The 22860-nt window shown below is 38.0% G+C and overlaps 2 protein-coding genes across 2 annotated transcripts; both read left to right on the top strand.

Moving 5' to 3' along the window:
- The first annotated feature begins 371 nt into the window (after window positions 1–371).
- LOC141904393 (uncharacterized) lies at window positions 372–11900 on the top strand. Its single transcript, XM_074792978.1, has 25 exons — window positions 372–376; window positions 1077–1175; window positions 1827–2044; window positions 2563–2760; window positions 3058–3188; window positions 3571–3748; window positions 3999–4087; window positions 4366–4491; window positions 4840–4957; window positions 5272–5444; window positions 5870–6026; window positions 6097–6203; window positions 6310–6495; window positions 6586–7099; window positions 7354–7546; window positions 7699–7748; window positions 7837–7955; window positions 8356–8577; window positions 8834–8921; window positions 9028–9184; window positions 9365–9497; window positions 9847–10342; window positions 10427–10749; window positions 10996–11210; window positions 11648–11900. Exons 1-25 carry the CDS (start codon window positions 372–374, stop codon window positions 11898–11900), a joined length of 4548 nt encoding a protein of 1515 aa, XP_074649079.1.
- Window positions 11901–14113: 2213 nt separating this feature from the next.
- On the top strand, window positions 14114–18801 carry LOC141904161 (polycystin-2-like). The gene is made up of 9 exons (XM_074792697.1): window positions 14114–14147; window positions 14296–14467; window positions 14619–14735; window positions 14995–15273; window positions 15654–15820; window positions 16352–16507; window positions 16617–16872; window positions 17336–17602; window positions 18142–18801. The coding sequence occupies exons 2-9, from the start codon at window positions 14350–14352 to the stop codon at window positions 18318–18320; spliced, it is 1539 nt and encodes a 512-aa protein (XP_074648798.1). The 5' UTR covers window positions 14114–14147; window positions 14296–14349; the 3' UTR covers window positions 18321–18801.
- Window positions 18802–22860: the final 4059 nt, after the last annotated feature.

The raw sequence follows: 22860 nt of genomic DNA, 5'->3' as shown, positions 1-22860 counted from the left end.
TTAAGAAATCCGTTCTCCGTTTTGGCGCCCGCACCAAAACAACAACAAAAAACGAATTCTCTCTAAAAATCCATCCTGGCCATAACATCTAGTGTGTTTGGTCCTTTCGACCCTTGAAAACCGATGGAACTGGTATCTTATCTACGAACAGTTAGAATTCCCTTTTTACAACTGCAGGTTTAATGTATGACGCAAAAGGCAAACGTATCGATACGGCCAGCTTCGTAGTTGATACCGCTAACTGGAACGAAGCTTTCAACTTAACGTTGAAACTCATGGTACTGAAATATGACCCGTTTTGGGGCGGCCTGAGAGCAGCGTATTTTGAGCAGTCAGTATCAGTGGTTAACGGTGACCCACCTGACATCAAAATGATGTAAGTGTTATCTTTGTAGTACGAATACAGTTAAGTCCCCTTCGTAGGACGTCTACCTTGTCCGCCGTAGATCCCCAAGCGTACGCGGCTAAATCTAACATTTATAGGCTTTAAACCTTTTTAATTACAAGGGGTGTTTTTAAATTTTTTTTTCAATAACAAAATAATTGCTTCATCATATCAGCCTCGATTTTAAATCTAGTAACTTTCACAAGTTACTAATTCATCGTATTCATGATTTCTTTTGTTCCTAATTCATTATACTTTAATTTATCCTATTTGTTGTTCTGTAATTATATATCTACGTTAAGTTATATTCATCTTAATTTCTAGATCTCGTGATTTGAAAAAATTTATTTCTTCCGACATTTGATTCAAATTCATTACAACTTTTTGCTTATTTTATGCAGTCCGTCCGAGGTTTTATGTGGAAAATACTCAAACAATAATTTTGTTTTAAATACGATTTTCCGTTCCCTTCCGTTTTAAAACGTCCAAAATAGCTCATTTTTATTTTTTCCCTTCGTTCTCCCACTTTTTTGAAAAAAAATCCATACTCCGAGTAACTAAAAACGGCCTCGATAGCACACATGTAAACTATACGGAATCGATGACGTTTCTCAAAAAAAACTTCAAGACACATTTTCGGTAATTTCTGCAAAACCTTTGCGTAAATTTTGGTAATCGTTTTTGTTTTTAGATGTGTTACGAACTGTCAAACTAAAATGAATCCCAGCAGCCGATTTTCAATAGGAACGACCATCACAAATTTCCCGGGGCTTCGCGATTTCGGTTTCGAGTAAGTTTATACGACCCTTCTCCAATCATAGGTAATGATAATCAAATCATTCGATGTTTTCCAGATAATCCGAAGTAATAGGTAACAAACTGGATAAGGCGTGAAGATACACAACATCCGTATAAGATAAATATGCGGGAGAAATCCCATAATAAATTCAGCCAAAGGTCATAAGTTCTAGAATGGAAGTGTATATTACAGTTGTGTTGTTACAGCGCACATGATAAATGACAGTGGCCCCTACTTCGTCGGCGCCAACTAAGTAAAATGCGACGACTAAGATGGATTTTCGCGAGAACGAATGCTCAAAACACGTCTACCTATCATGACGCAGCTCTGCAGAGACTAAGGCGCAAGGTATCCGATTGGCTATTGAACAGCTGCGAGCGCACGTGAAGGTTTAGTGATAGATGGCGCCAGTGCGTGGTCCTCAGTCTCTCGTCGCGTAAATACAATTATCCACCATTCGATGGACAATTTCCCTCAATTTGAGCAACGTTTGGGCTAAAGACTATTCGCAATCATCAGTACGTCTGAACCAATTCGGAAGGAGTTTTGCTAATCGCTTTAGATATTTGGCTGAATTATTGTGGGATTTTTCACGTACATATACGTGTGGGATATATGTTGACATGAAAAATCGCATTTTAGCTGGACGTTGAGAAAAGTGAAAATCCAAGGTCACACAATCCTTTTCCAAACAATTGCGCTAAACGATTGGGCGAAATCAGTGCCCACTGGTATCACGCATGATTACATTTCTATATACCCAGCTGTAGATGGCTATTTCAACAATTTGAGAACCGATCAAGATGCGAGATACGCGCTATTAGTGCAGTCGTGGAGGACAGCAAACCCGAAAATCAAAGGTATAAAATCATCGTGTCTATCTTACTTTAATTCGGCTTGGCTGAATGGATATTTGTGGTTTTGTCTTTAGGTCAGTTTCTGGCATATAACCTATGATGAGAGGGCGCCAAAACAGCATGATCATGGTTTCCAAATGAATGACTCTGTCAATATTTAATTTCCCGAAGCGTCCACATACTGATATTCACTACTGCACACTAGCTTCATCAGAAAACAAAATCAGTTTAAGAGAGCTACGTCTTTCTCTTAGGGCCTAAATGTTCCTTTTTTGCATCTGCTTGTGCCCTTTTGAAATGGTGTCTGTATTGAAATCTTGGACCGCTAGTATCTTCGGTCTAGAAGGCCCTAGGAAGAGATAGCAAACTAGTCGGCGGACGTTTGGTTCATGTGATTGGAAATTTATACGAGGTTTAATACGTCATTTTCAACTCCAAACATGAGAATCTTAACTGATAACTTAGTTGACCTCAGATATAACTTCAAAACGGATCCTGTTAGTTTTTCTTTGCATCGATAGGAAAGGCCAGTCTGCCGTTCGAGATAAACGATACTCCGAAGGAAGGGATTTGCGGTGTGGATCCGCCTGAAGGAACGGCAATCGGTACAGAGTTTAACGTTTTCTGTAGTAAGGATTGTAGCGATCAGGACGGTCCACTTCGGTACAAGATCGCTTACAGGGTAAAGCCTACAGATGATCCCATTTGGATTTACGACGGTGAGATATGATATTTAAAACACTTTTTCCACGAAAAAGATTCTTCTGATATAATGACAGTGGTTACTTAAGCTGATGACCGACATTGTTCAAGCAATATAAACGTCAAATAATGGCTGCGTCGTAGCAATCATCACGAAAATACATTTTTCTTTTGAATTAGAAACAATTGAAAATCAAGTATCATTTACAATCCCGACAATTATACTGACTGTTATTGTATTGTAGATCTATCATACGATTTTAAGATTGTAATTTCGGAGTGTAATTTTACTTAGGTTTTCAATTCAATTTCAGGCAACAACGCGACGATGGAAAAACCCTCAATGTTACCGACAGGTTTAGTGTCTAATGACTATCACTTAAATGTGACATTGCGTTGTTTAGACCGGCTGGGTGCCCTTACTGATATGTTCCTTTCAGTCAAAGTACGTCGTGATTTTTATGAAATAAAAAACCTGATTTGTTGGTGAAAACAGATCGTTTGTACATGACGTCATCACACGTTCATTGTACGTCATGATTGGCCATTCATTCCATTGAAAATCCCGGAAAAGCAACACAATTTTAAATGTATATTTGGATTTAATTGATTTTAAAACTATTTAGTAATTTAGTTAAAATAGCTATACGACGTGGCTTGGTCGTGTGTATAGCTTGTGTCTTAGTAACAATTTAAGACAGCATGTGATTGCACGGGCATGGTCTGCATTATAGCAATTCTTATATATTCCACTTCAACGTTGTTTTCTAAATCTTAAAGCCGCGCTTTCGTAGTCCAGCAATATAAACCGCCTAATACTTTTACAGGTGCTGCCACCTACGCCTAAAACTATCGCCAATACTCTGTCTAAGTGGTCAGTGGTTGAAGCGAAGATTCAGGATCAATTGGCGGCAGCTAATCTTGCAGGATTCGCTCAGTTCATTGGTTTATACGGCGGCTATCTGAATAACGAAGCGGCCAGTGATGATGCACAGTTCAACGATTGTAAGCATTCTTTACACGATGGCACATAAAGCCTATTAAATATTAAACGGATCGCATTAGTTTTAGGGTGTCCTCAAATTCTAACACGACATTGAAACGGTTGGATATGGAGGTTTTGAGCCATTTGTTTTTCTTCTGTTGAATCTTTAGCAGCATTCATATCGTTTATACGACTGGAATTATGAAATTCATTTTGATAATAAGGGATTGGAGATCTGTTATTCGTTTCTTGTTTATTTTACATAAACAGATTTGAATTCGCTGAACCAAACGTTTGATGCAGCGAATATACCACCGAGGAACGAATCCCTTCTTGCCAGACAAAAAGTGAGAGAAAAGGTAATCCAGTGGTAATCCATTGAGGATTTCAATACCGGTATCATCCGTAACCATATCCCGTCCTACCAAATCAAGTAAACCCTTTGTTCGGGGTTGACATTTGACCCGACATTACTGGGCTGATCTAAGCCCAATTAATGAGCACGGTTTGGACGACTGATACTAACAACTCCGACGAGGATTTGAAAATGTTCTTGGACTTGTCCCAACTGACAACTTGATAAATACCAAAAATTTGGCATCGGTCTCACTCCGATGACGCATGATTTATTTTTCAGTATCGTGAATTAGTTGTGGGCGAATATACAGCAATAACGCCTCCTACTATCGGCGTTTTGAACCAGCTAGCTTCAGCGTTAGGTGTAGTAACAGCGCGTCATGACGAGTTATCCATTAGAACGATTGTAAGTTGTAACGAAACGATTTTATCTAATTAAAACCCTTTCGGTGCTGACTAATCAATACCTTCTAGTGCGGTAGCCAGTGCGGCGTACTAACAAAGTCCATTATCGATTTATACCCCGCACTGCGGTGTAGACGCACTGAAAGGTTTCATCAAGTTTGGTTATATATATATAGTTTATTTTCAAGAGAAGTTGGTTGGCGAGTAAAAGTAATCGAAAAAAGAATCTCGCGGGTCGAAATTCAGTGAACCCCTTTAATACCCATTATGCTTGCGTCACTAAATAAGGTCTACAGAAAACAGTTCCAGTTTACTTATAAGTTTTCCATCTTCTTTTGATGTCAAATAGGAATTGCTTTACGCAATACTGACGGATTACTGTCATATGTCAATTCAACGCGCGGGTCAAGTTGAAAGTTCCGCCGAAGACATTGAGAGCGTTAGCAGGTTTTTACTGGAAGTGGTCGGTAGGTTATTTCTAAGATTGTACACTATAAACTATACTGAACATTATTCCTTTCCGATTGTATTCAACTCAAACGTAAAACTCATATCAGTTTACTACTGGCTTCAAGCGACCAGACCCTATTAACCAAATGATCATCATTTCTGATACGACGACAAAAATTAATGCTTGATTCAAATTTGAACTGGGAGTGTGGAAGCAGCTCTTGGGCCACGGGTCTGCGATCGAATTCAAGTTCTTAATTGGCTTTTGTTTCTTTTCTCTGATCTAAGGTTTCGAAGATTTATCTTAGTATAATGGGTCTATTCAATTTAGGAAATGCGGCTATTGGTGCTGGAGAGGTCAGCAAAAATGCGCAAAAAGAAATTGCCATGTATGAATCGATGTTGAATCCGAATAGTAAACAACAGAATACTCCTCCAACAAGAACTTTGTCTCCGGCTGAATTACAGAAAGAAATGCTAAAACTGGATGATGTTGTAAATACGGTATGTAATTAACTGTTTTAACGGCTGAGTCAAAAGTATTCATTGACACTGTTGAACGCCGTCGATAAGCCTTCCAACGCGGTCGTTCAAAGATTCATTTCTTACGATGATGGTAAAGCGCGAAAGTCCAACGCATCTAAAAAAACGCATGTAATTTCTGCGAAGGTTTAAATGTGAGATAAAGCCACACGTTTTGACTATCCAGTACATATAGCCTCAAAAGGCTATAATGCAAATTCGGTTACAAGACAATAGGATATACATGTACGTATGGCCAACATTTTGCTAGGGGTTAGAAGACAATATGAGGTTTATACACAAATGACTAAACAGATACCATTATAAAAATCAATCGTTTGTTCAACTAATATTTTGCATGACGCGACTTTCCAATAGACATGTTTATGTTGTTATGATCGTTTTAGGCTAAACAGTATATTCTGGATTTGGACACATTAGTTAAATCTTGTATGGTTATGATTGTGATGCAACGAAAAGTTCCCGGCGACGAGCCAAGCGTTATGACAACGGCATCAATGAGTATGAGTCTGGAAAAGAGGTTTTCTGGAGAGCTATCCAAAAGTACGTAATATCAAAATGTTCGATTTATTACTATTTGAATCGACTAATTGAGTTTCTTTTTGCAATTTAGAACCTATCACGCCTGGCAGGAAAAACTCGAAGGATAAAATAGATTTGCCTAACCCTTCGTTGATAGTCGGAGAAGGGAATGACACGACTTACTTTGTAGAGTCAAAGGTTCGTATTAGTGGAACATCAAAAGCTCTAAGTATACAATTTCTCCTATATTTTGTCGGATATCAACAATGTATGTTAACACGTTTTCGTGTTCTTCGTATTTAAGTGTCTTTCAATCAGTTCAAACATTTATACGTTTTCGAACAACACCGGTAACAACGCGGCAACCAAACCCAAGGAAGTGACGTCAGGACTACTGTCGTTAGATATGAGAAATGAAACCGGTGACCCGATGATCGTTGGCGGTCTGCCAGACCCGATCGTACTAGTTATCGAAAGGAAACGAAACGGCGTAAATATCGTAGCAAAGAAACTGTTGATAATGCTAATTAGTAATATCAGATATTGCACTTTATCATGTTTTTTTTTTTAATGTACTTAGATTCCAGATATAAGTGTTGTAGAATCGACGAAGCCTAATGAGGAAATGCTGATCCATACTATAACGGTACCACTTGACGCAACGCTCGGCATTAAAGTTGTATTAAGTGAAAACGCCACGGACCTCGTCAACGGCACAACAGAATCGACTACCAACAACAACACGCAGCAAGCCCCAACTACAAAGTTGTCTTCAATTTCAAATAGCACGACTTCAAATACGGTTACATCCTCGAGTTCCAGCGTTACTTCTCCGAGCGCTGCAACTTCCAGTAGTACTCCCCGAACTACTTTACCAAATTCCAAGATTTTTAAGACTCCAGACCAGACATTGGACACTACTTCATTCAATATAACTGATGTAACCAATGTTACCACTTTCGGCGCAACAACTGCCGGTATAACCAATACCAAAACTATTGTCACTGGGACATCTGCAACTGTGACTTCACTGACAAATTCAACTCCGTCGATAAATCCAAAAATTAATGTTACTACAACAGCCCCGATGAAAGGTACTCACACTCCTTTTTATTGTCATCATCTACACAATCTACGAACGGTCGGAGTTAACTTGATTTGTAATTACGGTTGTTATCAGCGAAAGTTTTTTTAAAGCGTTGATTTGAATTCATGGATGAAAGATTATGATATCGAAGAACATGAACTTTGTCAATGGTGCAACCGATATCATTAGACTTAAACATTTCAGGTCACGTAGTAAGCGTGTGAATACACATTTCTGAATTGTTTCTCAATTTTGTTAAAGATCCTCCTGGTGGTTTTGTTCTTTCGGAGAATATAACGAGATTCGTCGTTTTCGTCAAAGTCGGTTCACGTCCAACTGTTTCTAAACATGATTTCAACTGCACGCTGCCCTTTCATGCTGAAACTGATGTGAATGGCTCTACAGCAGCAGAAAGGGATCTGAATACATGCTTGTTCCACAACATTCTAAATGGGTAAACGATGTATTGACACCAAGTATTGATTGTTCTGCATAAGCTTAACAGTTTTAATCCAAAATATTTCAAGTCATTCTTTGCGCGAGTAAGTTTTCGATTTAATCAGATATTTTAACCTGCATATCATACTGAACGACTTTTTTTTGCAGAACCGATAAACCAGTTTATGTTGGCATCAAGGCTTTGAATGGAACTATAGGTTAGATGCCCGATTCTATGACGCAAACATGCATTTCTTGAAAATTTATTCCGAATTCTTCAAGATACCGTCTACGATTCGTTTGCAGATCCTGCCAATGCAACTGTCGATGATTACAAGGAGGCTATTTACAATGCATCATTTTTCACTGCTGATTGCTTGTACTGGAATACAAAGACCGAAGAATGGTCGAATGCTGGCTGCACGGTAAAATATCCTCTTGGAAACCCCTCTTACTTCATCTGACGTGGAATACGATTTTTGAGGAAGCTCCCTGAGGTCAAAATTCATTCTGGATCCTAGTCATAATCAATATCTAGTTTTGACTGGCCGCCCTCCTTTGTTTTGAGTAAAATCCACTTGAAGTATTCTTTCGTTCTTGACTCGAGGCGCTGGCCACCAGTCAAATTTAATAACCCTCCCATTTACCGCCGCCCCCACCTACCGCCAATGTACATCTCAATACAAATACATAGTAAAACACCCCGATATACCGCCATTCACTCTCCATATAGTCAAAATCGTTCTGAACCGATGTGGCCGGTATACCGGGGGTTGGCTGTAGTTTGAAATCTCTGGCGCTAATCGTATCTATGTTCTACCACAGGTTGGTGACCTAACTACTAGTGATAGCACGCAGTGTAAATGCACACATTTGACGACGTTCGGGTCGTCTTTTACGATTCCTCTACCGAAAATAGATTTTAGCGGCGGATTTCTCAATCCTAACGACAATCCAGTGGTGTTCGGTACGATGGTGTCTCTACTATGTTTATACTTAATTCTACTGATCTGGGCTGTTAAAGCCGACAGAAAATATCTCGTAAGGGTAAGGTTTCAGAAATTTACAATAACAAGATATGTTCTGGACCGATAGTTGCACAGTCAAAACCCTAAAAATGTCTGTCAAAATCTCTAAAAATGTTATTTGAGTATTTGAGACAACATGGCCTTGATGGTCGTATCTAACCCTTCACTGTGTTACTGACGCATAGTTTTACATTTGTAGATGATGTTGTGTAAAAATGCTTTTTAACGAATTATCAATGGATAGTATTAACATCATTATACCTATTTTTCGATAGGCTGGTTCCACGCCGCTGCCGGATAACGATCCCCGAGATAAATACATTTATGAAATACTCGTAACTACAGGAGAAGCGAAAGAAGCCGGTATTGTGAACGAAATCCATCTCGTATTCCCTTTGAAAGTTCCTTAGATCTATCACCTGACTTACGTACGTGTTTCCTGCGTGTCCTCATGTGTTTATATTTTCAGGTACGACAGCTCAAGTATCGTTTGTATTGACCGGTGAAGATGGTGATACGGGTCCCAGAGTTTTAATGGATGAGAAAAGGAAGGTTCTTCAAAAAGGCGATGTTAATTCGTTCATTATGGTAGTGCCGAAACCGCTGGGAAACTTAGCGCATTTACGGTAATACGTTGACTAATACATTAAAACATTTCTAAATGATATTCTATCAACATCTGAATTAGGAGAACTAATACGTATTTCTTACTGTCAAGTGTAAATCTTCGATACCATACTGTCTTATTTAGTTTCTCTTAATTTAATCTCAATGATAGAAAGTTAATTTTGAAATGTATCATTCAGTATTTGGCACGATAATGGTGGCAAGAATCCGTCTTGGTTTTTCAACCAGATGCAAGTAACCGATATTCAAACTCTGGATAGATATCTGTTCATTTGTGACAAATGGTTGGCCGTAGAACAAGAAGACGGTTTGGTGAGTGTCATTCCAATTCCTTCTTCTCCACTGGGACCTTATGTGTTGTTTTGCCTAAGCATTGTAAAAACTGATACATGTATAACCAAAACATGTTCTTAGCTGCAACAGTTCTCATCAAATAAGCACTGATAAGCAATAAATGATCCGAAATATACGTAGATTGCTTTTTGAAACGTGAGCAGTGGAATTAGCAATGGGCCAGACCTTGCAAGTTATGGTTAATATAAACGTTTTTAATTAATTATTTACTACCTACGTAATAACGTTAAAAACTAGTAGGCCTTAATGGACCACTAGCATTAATGAACCAATCGTCTACTTGAGATATGTCGATGCGTTTTTTCAGATCGACAGAATAATTCCCCTTGCGGGAGACATCGAGATGAAAGCCTTCAACTATCTATTCTGGTCGAAAACTCGCAAAGACCTCTCCGACGGGCATATTTGGTTATCGGTTTTTAAAAGACCTCCGAAAAGCAACTTCACCCGCGTTCAGAGATTGACGTGTTGTTTAACCCTCGTCTACGTGTCGATGATGGCCAGTTTGACCTTCTACAAGGCCATGGCGATGCGGCAAAACGTCACGCAAATTGTCATCGGGCCGATCAAGTTTACGCTCGAGCAACTGGTCGTTTCTATCCTGGCGTCGTTGATAATCGTACCGGTGAATGTGTTTATCGTGCTGCTGTTCAGGATGTCCGGTCCCTGGCCACCGAACGCCTGTGGCAAATGTTGTCGCAAAAAACGCGTGTGCGACTCGAAATACAGCGAAATGAAGTCGGACCAGGCTTCGGAGGCGATGGAAATAGAGTTGCAAAACGAAAAAGAGTATCTAGATACAGGCACGTAAATGCCTAAATCAAGCCCGTTTTGACTGGAATTTAGCTACTTATCTAACTAATCATTTGTACTTATTTACGGTTCAGGCGAAAGAAAATCCGCGACACCATCGCGACGACCTTGGAACGACTCCCAAACCAGTCAGAAAATCAGCTACACGGACGCATCGGGCTACGGGAAAATACCAGAATCACCGAAAAAAGACGACCAGAAAAAGAAAAAGAAGAAAGTGGTTTTGCCGTGGTGGTGTGTGATTGTCGGCCATACGCTTGCATTTATTGCCGTGGCAGTGAGCTTCTATTTCGCGAACATGTTCTCCAAAGACCTCGGGTTATCAGGCTCTAAGGAGTGGATTGCATCATTTGGAGTTTCTCTCATCCAGTCGATCATGCTTCAACAACCGATTAAGGTACCGTAGTACATTCACCATAGTATATTCTCACGTGGGTTCGAACTTTTTGCATTTTTTTTACTTTTGTGATGAAGTGTTATCACATCTCTATGCATTGATTGCCATTATTATGTTTACATTAATTGTATGTAATTTATTATGCTTAGATAAATAAAGATTATTATATTTCTCTTTTTTTTCGTTTTTTCATTCAGTAGATGAATGATCGTTTCATGTCATTTCACTTCCCTTGACATTTTTCAGGTTTTGTTTTTGGCCCTTCTTTACGCCCTGATCATCAAGAAACCCGACCTTGAGGAACCGGACGAGAGCGAGTACGACAACAGCCTCAAGGACAACGAGGAGTGGTTGCACGATCCTTACTGCAACTCGCCTGATATTAAAGAAAAAATCGCTCGATATAAAGCCATACCACTGCCGCCGGACGAGGAAGAACTTAAAGCTGCCAGGGATAAGAGGTACGTACGAATGAATACAATTTAGGCAATAGAGATAAATCAAAACAAATCAAGTCAGATGACAGCCTCGATAAACTGAAGACATATATACATGGTGAGGAACTAAAAGCTATCTGGAATAAGAGGGAATAGACTGTAGGCCATTCCAATCATGGAATCAAGAATCCATGTTCCAATAAAGATGACAAAGGCAGAGATACATGGTATTCACACTTAGGACCAAATGCTTTTTAGTCGGAATCGTAGTAACAGTTCATTTGTTGTTTGGTTTAAACGCTAAGCAGCCAGTTAAAACGTGGTTCCTCAGCCGTAAGCGAAGTTTAACTCATGGTTGGAATGACATACATAAATATTTCAGTTCTTTTCCCCGATCCTACCCGCAAAACTGCAACCTTGTTCTTTGTCGTGTTAACATGGTCAATTCTCATCTCTTTTAGGCTTAAGGAAATCGAAATGGTGAACATTATCTGGGAGATCATATTCTACACGATATATGTTGGAATTCTGATGGTTTTGTCTTATGAAAATCGAGATACGAGATCTCACTATTTCTATAAAGACATAGAGAACATCTTCTACAACGATAGATACACCAGAAACAACACCGTTGGAACTTATGCCTTATCCGCCGTGAGTTTTTGGTTTACCTTTGTCAGCGATATGATGTTGGCATTGAGCCAATTCATGTAAAATCGCGGTACGTTTTTTTATGTGAGCATTTGTTTCATTGGTTCTCGGCTTAAAAGACGTATAATCGATGCGATTGAAGACATGGCGAACCTCCGTCGATGACATGGTCAACTGAGTTAAAATTCTACGAAAAACTGTTTTTGGCGGGAAAATTCTTAGCTCTCGCGTATAAAATTGCAATGACCTCGATTGGGGGGGCGTTGTCTCTACGAACAAATGGGATTGTTTTTTGGATATACGGGGAATATCCGGCGCTACTAAAATTATGGGAAAGCCATAGAATGGTGTACGTTTCATTTGACTAGGTGCCGTATACGTGCCGATTTCAAATGCTCATTGCTGGTGAGGATGTAATTATTTCACTCATCTGCCATAGGTATTGTTTCATTTTAATACCCGGTGATTGTTTTGATTGACATTGAGGTGTAAGCGAATATTCACTTACACGAGGCCTCCACATGCACGCGGAGTGCTACACCACACACACACAAGCTCGTACAGTACACTACGGTGATGCTGTAACGCGTGAACGTTTGATATGAAAATAGGCTGAATAATCATAGCAGAAGATGAGCGCTGTGTTTTCTGTTCGATAGAATTTGTAATAAATTGTAATTTCTTGTGACCTGAAAATACTAAGCAGCAAACTAAAAGGTCTGTCGAGGTCTGAATATTGTAGTGGTAAATTCCAGGACTTAAAACGATCTAATAGCCGATTTCTTCTGTACCACCGATATTTTAGCTTCCGTGGCCAACATTGGAAGAGGTTTCCAAGACACAATATTCAGCCACCCTCTGATATGTGATGAATTTTAGGCCATCCCAAAATAATGGTCTGTTTGCCGTAACCCGACCAACCTGACTTCAGAGGTACCGAGTGAAAACTTTTTTCTAGGATTCATTGAAATAAATTTTATTTTTGATAAAAACAGCCGACCGACTATGAGCTACGTATGTTTGAATTCTAGTGTGCATGGTGTGAAAACATGCCTTGACATGTGGCCTAGTTTAAGTTTCCAGGAAACTGGCAGTGTTCCAATAAGCTGCCATTCATTCTAATAGTGACTAAAGTGACTGAATAGCTGGTAACGTGAAAGCGCGCACATATTCAATGTACCGTTTCATTTTTAAGACAGAGATGACGCTCTGGACGAAGTTATAATTTTAGAATAATTCTTGAAATCTACGCTATTAGACAAATTTCCTGTGCGCAACGTAGATGATTTTTTGCGATATTGTTTCCATGTAAAAAAGCCCAAAGGTGAAAAATTTGTTTTTTTTTTGCCCAAAAATTTTGCAAAAAAAAAATTCTACCTACCTACCGACTCATCCTGAAAAGTTGAGTCGGTGTTGCAGCAAACAGACAATTATTTTGGGATGGCCTTATTTGAATATTTTTTCATATTATATTAAACATATTTTTTTGAAAATATAAAATAGTTTCCCTGCCGTGCCTACCTGTACCCTACAAACTTTTAGACGTGGACCGCAAACAAATGTATATCTTTGGTCTTATTTGACTACAAAATAATTCTTTAGGAAAGATAAAATACAATATAAACTGTGGATCTTTGAAGTCACGAATTAAAAAGATTTTTCAAGCAATGCCCTTACTCCAAACAACCTCTAGCTTTCAAGGTAAACCACACTTTGCCCATGGGCAATTTATTTATGGTTGTGAGCAATTGGATCGTTTTTAATACCCTCTAATAAACCCTTAAACTAATGAGATGCCTCTTTGTAAAAAGATCCAGATTCCGAAATTCGAAGATATGATAAACTTGGAACTTATCAAACTTGCATACGGATTTGTGAATAGCTAACTTCCGCAACAAATTTTAAATATATTTAATTGGAATTCATTTAATCACAGATATAATACCAGAGCTCGAAACCACCCCAGAATCTAGGCCAGCGAAACTAGCATTTTCAATAAGCCGTTCCTCTGTAAAGTTCCTCCAATTTGGCAAAGCCAACCTGCACTCATTAAATCCGCCCCAACCATCAGCACCCTCGTAAGTAGTAAGCTACTTGATTGATGTACACTTTAAAATATATTTTCATTCAGAGAGACTTCCGCATGACATAAATTTATCTTGCATTTTTCATCGTTTCATCCCTTTTCATTTCTTTTATTTTATTTGTTCGTTTTTATGTCGAGGTGCCTGAACATCCTTTTAAATACAACCTTTATTGCTCTACTCGGACTCCTGTCACTTCAATGTCTGTAACCTATTTTGTTTTAAGGTATTCATTTTCTACATATTGATGGGGACAAGTAAACTACTATAGTATACTATACTCTATTATGAAATACTCAGCATTTCGGGGTATCTTATTTCTTATTTTCTTATGATACGTTTTCATCGGTCACTTTCGTTGCCTGTTTCTGCAGGTGAGGAATTTCGATCAGTTTTGGGATTACGCCGAAAAATCGCTGGTGCCTGGAATGTTCGGGTACGATATGTTCCCGGGTGATGATTGGTACAAATATAAGAATTACATCGTTGATCGACAGGCGTTGAGAGTCTGCGTTCCACGTCTACGTCAGTTACGAACAAAACCTGGTAAGTTTTCCTGTTTTGGCTAAATCGCTATTGGTTCTAAAAGATACAACTCATATGTTCATCGGTAATCGAGAACAGTTGCTTTAATTTCGTTTCCAAATAAACTTTTTACGTACTTATACATTCATTTTAGTAGTAAATATCGTTTTAGTCGCATGTAACTCGAGATTAGATCGGTTATTTGGTGATGTGTGCCGGCCTAGCTATAGTATGTTTAGCCAAGAAGAAGGGAATTACAAAGCTGGATGGATTCCCGTTAATAAATCAGGTGAATACACGCCATCTGGAAAATGAGTATCTAATTCAATATGCAAATAAGATATTAATGTATGCATAGTGCGTAGTTCCAGCCTGAAAGTGAATTCCATCGCTCCTTCGAGAAATGATGGCAGATGCCGTAACCCCCCCCCCCGTATAAAATGCCCGCATTAATGATTCGAATGAAATCAATTCTCTCGACGTCAATTTTAGATTTGGACGTTGTTTATATTTTCTTGAATTTACATGTAGAGATTTCAATATTCTAGATCCAAACGATAAACCGGATTATGGGTTCGGTTACTCGTCGGCCTGGAAACTCAAGGGTTCGCCTACGTCTGGGAAATTTGCCACGTACTCCGGTGGCGGTTACGTAGTGAATTTGGGAACGCAGCCGAAACAAGCTCTGCGCACTCTAAAAACGATTAAAGCTGGAAACTGGTTGGATAAGAATACAAGATGTATCATCATCGAGTTTTTGCTTTACAACAACAACGTTCGCTTGTATGGTGTGGCGTTTCTCCTCGTGGAATTCCTAAATAGTGGAGGTAATCACATACATAGTGAATATAAAGAGGAGCTTATGATTATTAATGCAATATGGCTGCGCCCGATCAATGGACTACATTACAGTCCTGACTATAGACAGTTGTAAAACAAGGTTATCTGTCGACAAAAACTCCAATATTGTTTTCCTATCAAATTCAAGATTCATTGATTGCATTTTTATATAAGTATATTTTATTTCATATTTGAAAGATATCGAATTTTGTCTATGTGTATGAGCCCGTAGTAGCCACCATATCACGAAGCCCGTTGAAAACGTGTTGAGATGAACAAATATCGAAAAAAACCAATTGTATTCCCAATTAAAAAATCCATATCACTTGATGCAATTGTTTGATTCAGAATCGTGCTCTCAATTCAGGGGCGTTTACAAAGTATAAAGTGACAGTAATGCGCCTGGAGAAAGGAATGACACCGACGAACTCAGTGATGTTCTTTTTCCAATTCATTTTTCTCGGGTTCCTGATCTACTTCGCGGTGCGCGCTTCGAAGAGACTGCGGAAAATCGGTCGACGTCAATATTTTAATGTAAGTATAAAATGCGTGAACATATGAAGATTAGAACGGAGACGTAATTTTTTTGCATCGGATTTGACTGAATTTCTTTTTTTTCGAATAACTCACTATCTAACTATTCGTTATCTGGCTTTTGACGCCGTCAAAACCTTTACAATAATGTTTATATGATTGCGTTATACAAGGCGTTCTGTTTTGAGTCGATGTGTACTACGTCATCAATATTGGCGTTGCAAAATAACAATTAAAACTGTGAATTTTGGAATTCCTTTCTGATTAGATATGTTTCATGATTCTCATTTTATTTTTGATAAATTTCAATAAATAGTTTTTTGAAGATGCGGACTAAGTCATCAATAAATCGGTGTTAGACTGGTTGCCAGTCAATTCAATTCAATAATCGATATATTAAAATCCGAAATAACTTTCTTGATCATTGATATTGTATAATTTATAACGAATTATTTGTTGTCGACAATATTTAAGGCAATATATGCGTTATTTTAAGGCGTCAATAAACGTTCAAGTTCGTTGTCTTTACAGTCATTTTGGGATGTTTACGAGTTTGCGGTGATACTCATGGGATTTGTGGCCATATTCATGCAAATAGTGAGATTCTTCGGGGCGTACGCGATGGCTGAAATGATGGTGGACAGGACCAAATTCATAAATCTTGACTATGTCGTTTTGTACGACGAGGTAATTTTCACAGAATAAAACTAACGAAATGAGGAAATGATAAACTATGTAACGTTTGTGATTGTGATCTGTTTGTATAATGTTAAAAGAGATCTGTCTATATTTACAGTTGTCGGTTTATTTACTCGCAATGATCGTATTCCTATCGACACTTCAAGGGCTGAAACTCCTGCGATTTAACAAAAGAATTTGCGCCCTGGCCTTGATGATGAAGTGGTTGTCCTGGCCACTAATGCGATTTATGGTCGTGTTCTTAGTTCTGTTTTTCGGATTTGTTAGTTTGTGTCACCTGAAGTTCATGGTCCGTTTAAGAGAATATTCAACGTTCATAGCTAGTATGGAGACATTATTGAACATGATGTTAAGTAAGTGTTATTACTAGGATCTCACTGAATGATGTTCTACTATAGGGATATAGGTTCAGAGGGTTCCATCCGGACGTTACGGATTTGGGTGTCACCCATTCGGTCTCTATTAAAGCCCAACGAACGCAGCACTGGGAAAACAGGTGATAGAAACGTGTTTCTGGGCGTTTCTCTCGATCACTAGCGTTTACAAGAAACGATAAACATTGTTTCGGGAAAAGATGTTTCCGAGGTCAAACGTGTTTTCGTTTGTCGTATGTATTGGGCTTGAAACACAAAAGGGAAATACAACAGAGAAACACGGGAAACACGTGCTTCCTGTTTCTGTGTTTCACCGCATCGTGTACGTTGCGCTTAAGTGACGGGGAGGGGGGTCCATTTTGAGGTTTCAGAATCGACCATTCTCACGCCCAAATTATTTAAGTTGTATAACGTTTCAATCTATTATATACCTCCATTCTAGATAAATTCAATTTCCGACGAATGCAGGCAGTCAGTCCCGTGATGGCTCCGCTAATGTTCGTGGCATTCGTTATCATCGTAAATTTCATGATGGTTAACTTCATGGTTGCGATCATTTTGGAGGGCTACACGTACGCGATGGATTGCATAGCTGGACAAGCGAACGAGTATGAAATTGTTGATTTTATGATGCAGTCACTCAAAAAAGCCATCGGTATGACTAGAATAGAAGGGAATCCCACAGAATGCCGGTTGGAATATTTGGAAGGTAAACTAATCTATTTATTTCTTGGATACATTTATCTACATAATGCTAGCTTGATATATGGTAATCTTTATAGCATATCATCAACATTAATTGAACTATAACAATCAAACGATAAACCCAAATTTTTCACGTTCCCCGGCTGTTTGCGAAATTGGGTTTGTTATTTTGTGTTTGTAAGACAGGATTTAAGTTCTACAGTACATTTGCAGATTGGCTTTATTCGAAACTAGTTTCACAGTTCTTGAACTAATTACTAGTTAAGCTAACTAGTTACTACTCGTCTCGTTATTTATACCAAAAGTAGTATAATGACCAATTCTACAAATTTCAGTTTATAATCTAATTTTCAACGCAACTTATCCTCATGAACTGAATGTTTATACATTTCCCTGACAGATTCCTTGCATAGTATTTTCAGAACATCCTTTGAATTTGATAAACAGTTTCTGCTGTTTTTCAACCTCAAACAACATCCAAATATCCGTTGATCTTCCTCCTTACACTGAGGTATATGTGGATTTGATGTGTTCGGTTTACAGGAGCCCAAGACAGCGCGGATGAGAAGTGCCGTGAGCTTTCGAACCGAGTCGATTTGATCATCGACAGGCTGGAGAACTACATTAAAAAACAAGCCGACAGCAAAGACGTAATGGCCGAACTGGAGGAAATGAAGAAGTCGTCGGAAAAATCTAAAAAACGAAATATCATCATCAGTTAAACGCTGAAAGATTTAAGACATTTCTTAAAGTCTCGTTTGAATTACTGCACATTATGTTGATAATTATTCTATTTGCATTGCTCAAAAACGATGAAGTGAAGTTGACCTGATATATCCAATAACTCGACTGATCCTCGGCTCAGTCACTCGCTACAGGATGGTAGTGTGAAGGGATCCGTTGAGAAGGCTCCGACTCGACCGTTATACTCAGTCAGTCACTACAACGGACAGTAGTGTAAGAGGCCCGAATCATTTACAAAACATACTTTACCTTCCATTAACATTATATTTGCATTGAACTTGAGTGTTTTTTTTGCTCTAAGTGGACCGGTATAAGTCCATATCCGTTAAAAATCTGTTTTGATTATTGATCGCTCTTGAGTCGTGTAAATATTTTCATAATTTATGCAATCTACAATTCTCAATGACTAATTTTTCATTGCAATGTATTCTTAAAATTTGCTTCTTCTCGAAATAAATGCATGAAATTTAATATGTTGGAATTTGATTTTCCACGTTAGAATCGGGCTAAATCGATCAATATTCGTCCGACGATACAACAACTGAATTATATCATTGTTTTTGCCTCTTATGAATAGTTCATAAAGATTCATGTATCCACAATTGAATACCAGGTCGAATTTTAATTTACCATGGATGATGAGATAATTTAACCATTTTCAAAGAATATATCATCGAATTTTTTGTTCTATCGAGTAGGGTTTATATAAAGCAATTGAGTATTTTTATTTGTAATCGTCCAACAAACACAAGGCAAGGTTCGCCCCGGCTAACTGGTTGAGCGATATCGAGTAAGAAGGAGCCTAGTCAGTAACCTGACTGTGGTTTAGTTTCACGATCGGATATTTTCACAAGGGAGGTGGGAGTGAACTCCCACCTCCCTGTTTTCACAAACCACAGTCAGGAATGGGAAGGTCATTTTTCAATGAAATTTTTTTGGGTAATTTGCCCGGCATTTCATTGTCTCTTAAGATATCCGTCTAATTTTTGTTGTAATCAACGCACAACAGATTCGTAGTTTGTTTGATACCTATAACACCTCACCCGACGATCTTAATCCATGTGAAAATCGGCCGTAAAGTGAGAGTAAACGATTCGACGGCGGCCATTTTGAAAACGTATGGAGGGTGCTGGCACCTGTGTACTGAGGCCAGCACAATAACACAAACTAACGAAATGAAACGACGAAATTGAAAAAATTAAGAAATGAACACAAATTCAAATTTTTTCAACCAGAATTTATTTTTTCATTATCTATTATGGAAAACACGAAGATTTGAAATATAAGTTGGAAAACTAACAAAAATAAAAATTGTCGTAGCGTTTGAAAGTTTTATATAAATCCTTGTAGGTCACCTAGTCTATCATGCCACATGTATGCAATACAGAGAAATGGCGGCCAATGGCGAAATTTGTGGAGAAATTAATTAATTTCTCGAAATAATGTTGATTAATCGCTCGAAACATACATAATATTGGAGTATTTCAAAAGGTACCTGTGTTAGTTTATGATTTAAGCCATTAATTGTGGACTGAACTCAATAGAAAGTATATTTTGGAAGTGTTACTTTTTTCAAACGTGTTTTGACCCTTGTCATCCATAACGTTGGTATAAGCCCATCCGATTGTAAAAAGCTTACCACCAACGATTAGGTAACTAACTAGAAGGAGCCTATCGAAGTTGAAAAATAGCATATAAATATAACCCATTAGACATCTCTGATATTTGGGTAGAATTTCATATCACCCATTATAGGCACTCGCGTATTATGCGATTCATGTGTCAAGACTACGTGGACCGTTGTTGCATTAGTTTAGTGTTAAAATCTGATAAACATCTTGAGGATTTAATTAGTAATATCTCCAATAGCTTTGATTCATGAAGTCTTTTAGGTTAAAAACTGACCACAGTTATCACACAGAGCCCTAGCAATGAAATAAACAACATAACGCCTTATGACATCTAGTTTCTAGGGATTCTACGAGATTTTATTCGAGGTTTTTTAACTGTAATTAAATAAAATGTATATTAAGAATATACGTAACAACCTACAGACATCTCCGTGAATAGTTTATACATTGAAAACCAATCTAACAATTATGATAAGTGAAAAACTAGAATTGAATTGAGACATCCGACTAAGTACACAGGGAATTGAATGAATATGTTTTTCATCTAGTGTGAAAACGCTTCAACCGTCTACACGGGGTACTTTTCATACAAACTAATAGCTGTTTGTACCGCGTCTAGTGCGCACCATCACATATTGACAGGTTGGATGTGCCCACCATGGCAGGGTTTCGATCCGGGGCAGAGTTTCAATTCATCACTGTAAGGATTTGTTCGATACATCCTTTAGGTCAGGAGTATACCACTGATTAGGGGGTCTTAACCCCTAAATATCACCATAAGATACAAAATAGATTTCATAAATATACACTATTCCCATTTGTATTCTGCTCCGCACCGATTATGATAAGAATACATTCCCCGGAATGCTGTTTATCATTGATTGTGAGTTTTTAAGCGTTCGTGACTCCCTCCTGCACCGTAAGCGCAATTAACAATGACCAAGCAACTTTTTACCAGGCCAGATAGTCCATGGACATAAAGAGAACATAAAAATGCCATCCCCTCTCTCCACACCTGAACAGTTTGGGCTATTCGACGTGATTGATAAGCCCCTGATCACTAAAGAATAATGGGACACTGGCACTAACAGATGGCGCATAAAAACATTGGGTCATTTGTAGTGAAAATCAGTTCATTTTCAATGAAAGTTAGTTGATTTTTAGGCTTCCGTGCCCGACATTTATCAAACGAGGCATCGAATAGATATACGATTCCCTTTCTCACTCAGTGTATGTTACAGATTTCACTGAATATTAAGTTAATATTCGGAAAAACTTGCTCGAATTTTGTCTCCAGCGACTTCAGGGTCCGATCTAAGCACTTGTCCGATTGCCCGGGACAAGTATATTCTCACCAGGGCAAGAAGGTAATCTTTATCACTTGTCCGCCGTGCTAGTGCAATCTTATGTCACAAAGCTTTTTTCCACTCGATACTCGGATGATAGTGACACCAATCGTCGGACTCCCCGTGAAGGGCAAATATTTTTTGTAGGGGCCACACTGCTACGTTTTCTTCGTCAATTTATTTCCTCTGCTGAATTATTCGAAAACAAATGGAATCAATGCTTTAATTTTGAAGTCAACATAGGCACAGAACACACTCGTGTTCAGATCTCTACAGTTGTTGGTCAATAATATTTATATCTATGGAGATCTTTTCACAGTCCGTAATTTTCTTATTGAAGTTCTGCATAGTTTCTTTTGAACACTTATCTTACTTTTTTCATTCAGTTTATTTCCCTATTTGCACTCCTACAGTTAGTTTACTGACTCAACGAAATCAAATTAAATCTTGCACGACGTTTGAATGCAATATATATATATTCATTTCAACGATTAAATCTTTGTAGAAAAATGGAATTATCCTGTTGTGCAAAGAAGAAAATATTCAAGATCATCAAATTACATATAGATTTCAATTTGACGAATGGTAAAAATCTATATCTTCAAAGGTTAATTTTCAAGAATATCTTCAAGGAGTCCTATCAATTTTTTTTTTCAGTCGAACGAAAAGAAAATCGTTTTAACTTTTTCATGTATTACAGATTTTTGCCTTTTAATCAGCGGGGATATTTTATTCTAAATTTCAATAAGGAGTAGTGCAGTTTATGGAATTTTCTCTTTAAATCTAAAATTGCTTTGGTAAATTAAACTTTTATTGTTCTCGCTACAATTGATCTCAAATTGTTACCAAAAAAGATAATGATAACAAATCTGAAATTTCATTTATTTCTAAATGACCAATTTCAAAGAATAAAGAAACATATTTCAAAGAAACATATTTTGCGAAGCCCAAATGGTGTCCGGGGGAAGAGAGCGCCATAAAACAGCGCAAACCCATGTTGACAGACGACAGCAGGTCTACAAGTGACAGACGACAGACGGAACATAGCAGGATGAATCAGTTACAGATTATGTTTACGGTCGCGACAGCTTTACTGGTTCTGTTTGCTCAGGGTGAGTTTGTATTTTAGCCAGCCCCACAATATACTGTCCACTTCAAATGCAGCTTAATTCGTAAAAACTCATTTCATCTCAATTGTTTTTTTTTATTTCATCTCATATCATCTTCGTTTTCGACAACAGTTGTTTAAAGTCTGACATGCCACTCTCGTGTGTATAAAAGCCGTTATAAGGCAGAATATAATACAATGAAACAGTTCGCTATTGACGGTAAGTATTTCATCTAATTTTTTCTAAATCTCAGTTATCCTTATTTTCAGTGACAGCAACTGTAATGAGATGCTACGATTGTGAATATCATAAAGACGGTTATAAGGCAGTATATGATGCGATGAAACAATTTGCTATTGACAGTAGTAAGTTTATCTTTATTCGCATTTTTTAATCGAAATCAATATAGATGTAGACATTTTCAATGCAGTA

This window comes from Tubulanus polymorphus, chromosome 4, assembly GCF_964204645.1.
Source record: "Tubulanus polymorphus chromosome 4, tnTubPoly1.2, whole genome shotgun sequence".
In the NCBI taxonomy this organism is placed as follows: Eukaryota; Metazoa; Nemertea; class Palaeonemertea; order Tubulaniformes; family Tubulanidae; genus Tubulanus; species Tubulanus polymorphus.
This window is presented reverse-complemented; position numbering and strand designations above follow the sequence as displayed.

Excerpts from the sequence above, each read along its gene's own strand:
- LOC141904161 (XM_074792697.1), top strand. The coding sequence starts at position 14,350 with ATGTTCGGGTACGATATGTTCCCGGGTGATGATTGGTACAAATATAAG. Across the intron at positions 14,468-14,618 it reads TCAGTTACGAACAAAACCTG|TCGCATGTAACTCGAGATTA; the intron begins GTAAGTTTTCCT and ends ATATCGTTTTAG. Across the intron at positions 17,603-18,141 it reads CCGGTTGGAATATTTGGAAG|GAGCCCAAGACAGCGCGGAT; the intron begins GTAAACTAATCT and ends TTCGGTTTACAG.
- LOC141904393 (XM_074792978.1), top strand. Across the intron at positions 9,185-9,364 it reads GGAAACTTAGCGCATTTACG|TATTTGGCACGATAATGGTG; the intron begins GTAATACGTTGA and ends TGTATCATTCAG. Across the intron at positions 10,750-10,995 it reads TGCTTCAACAACCGATTAAG|GTTTTGTTTTTGGCCCTTCT; the intron begins GTACCGTAGTAC and ends GACATTTTTCAG.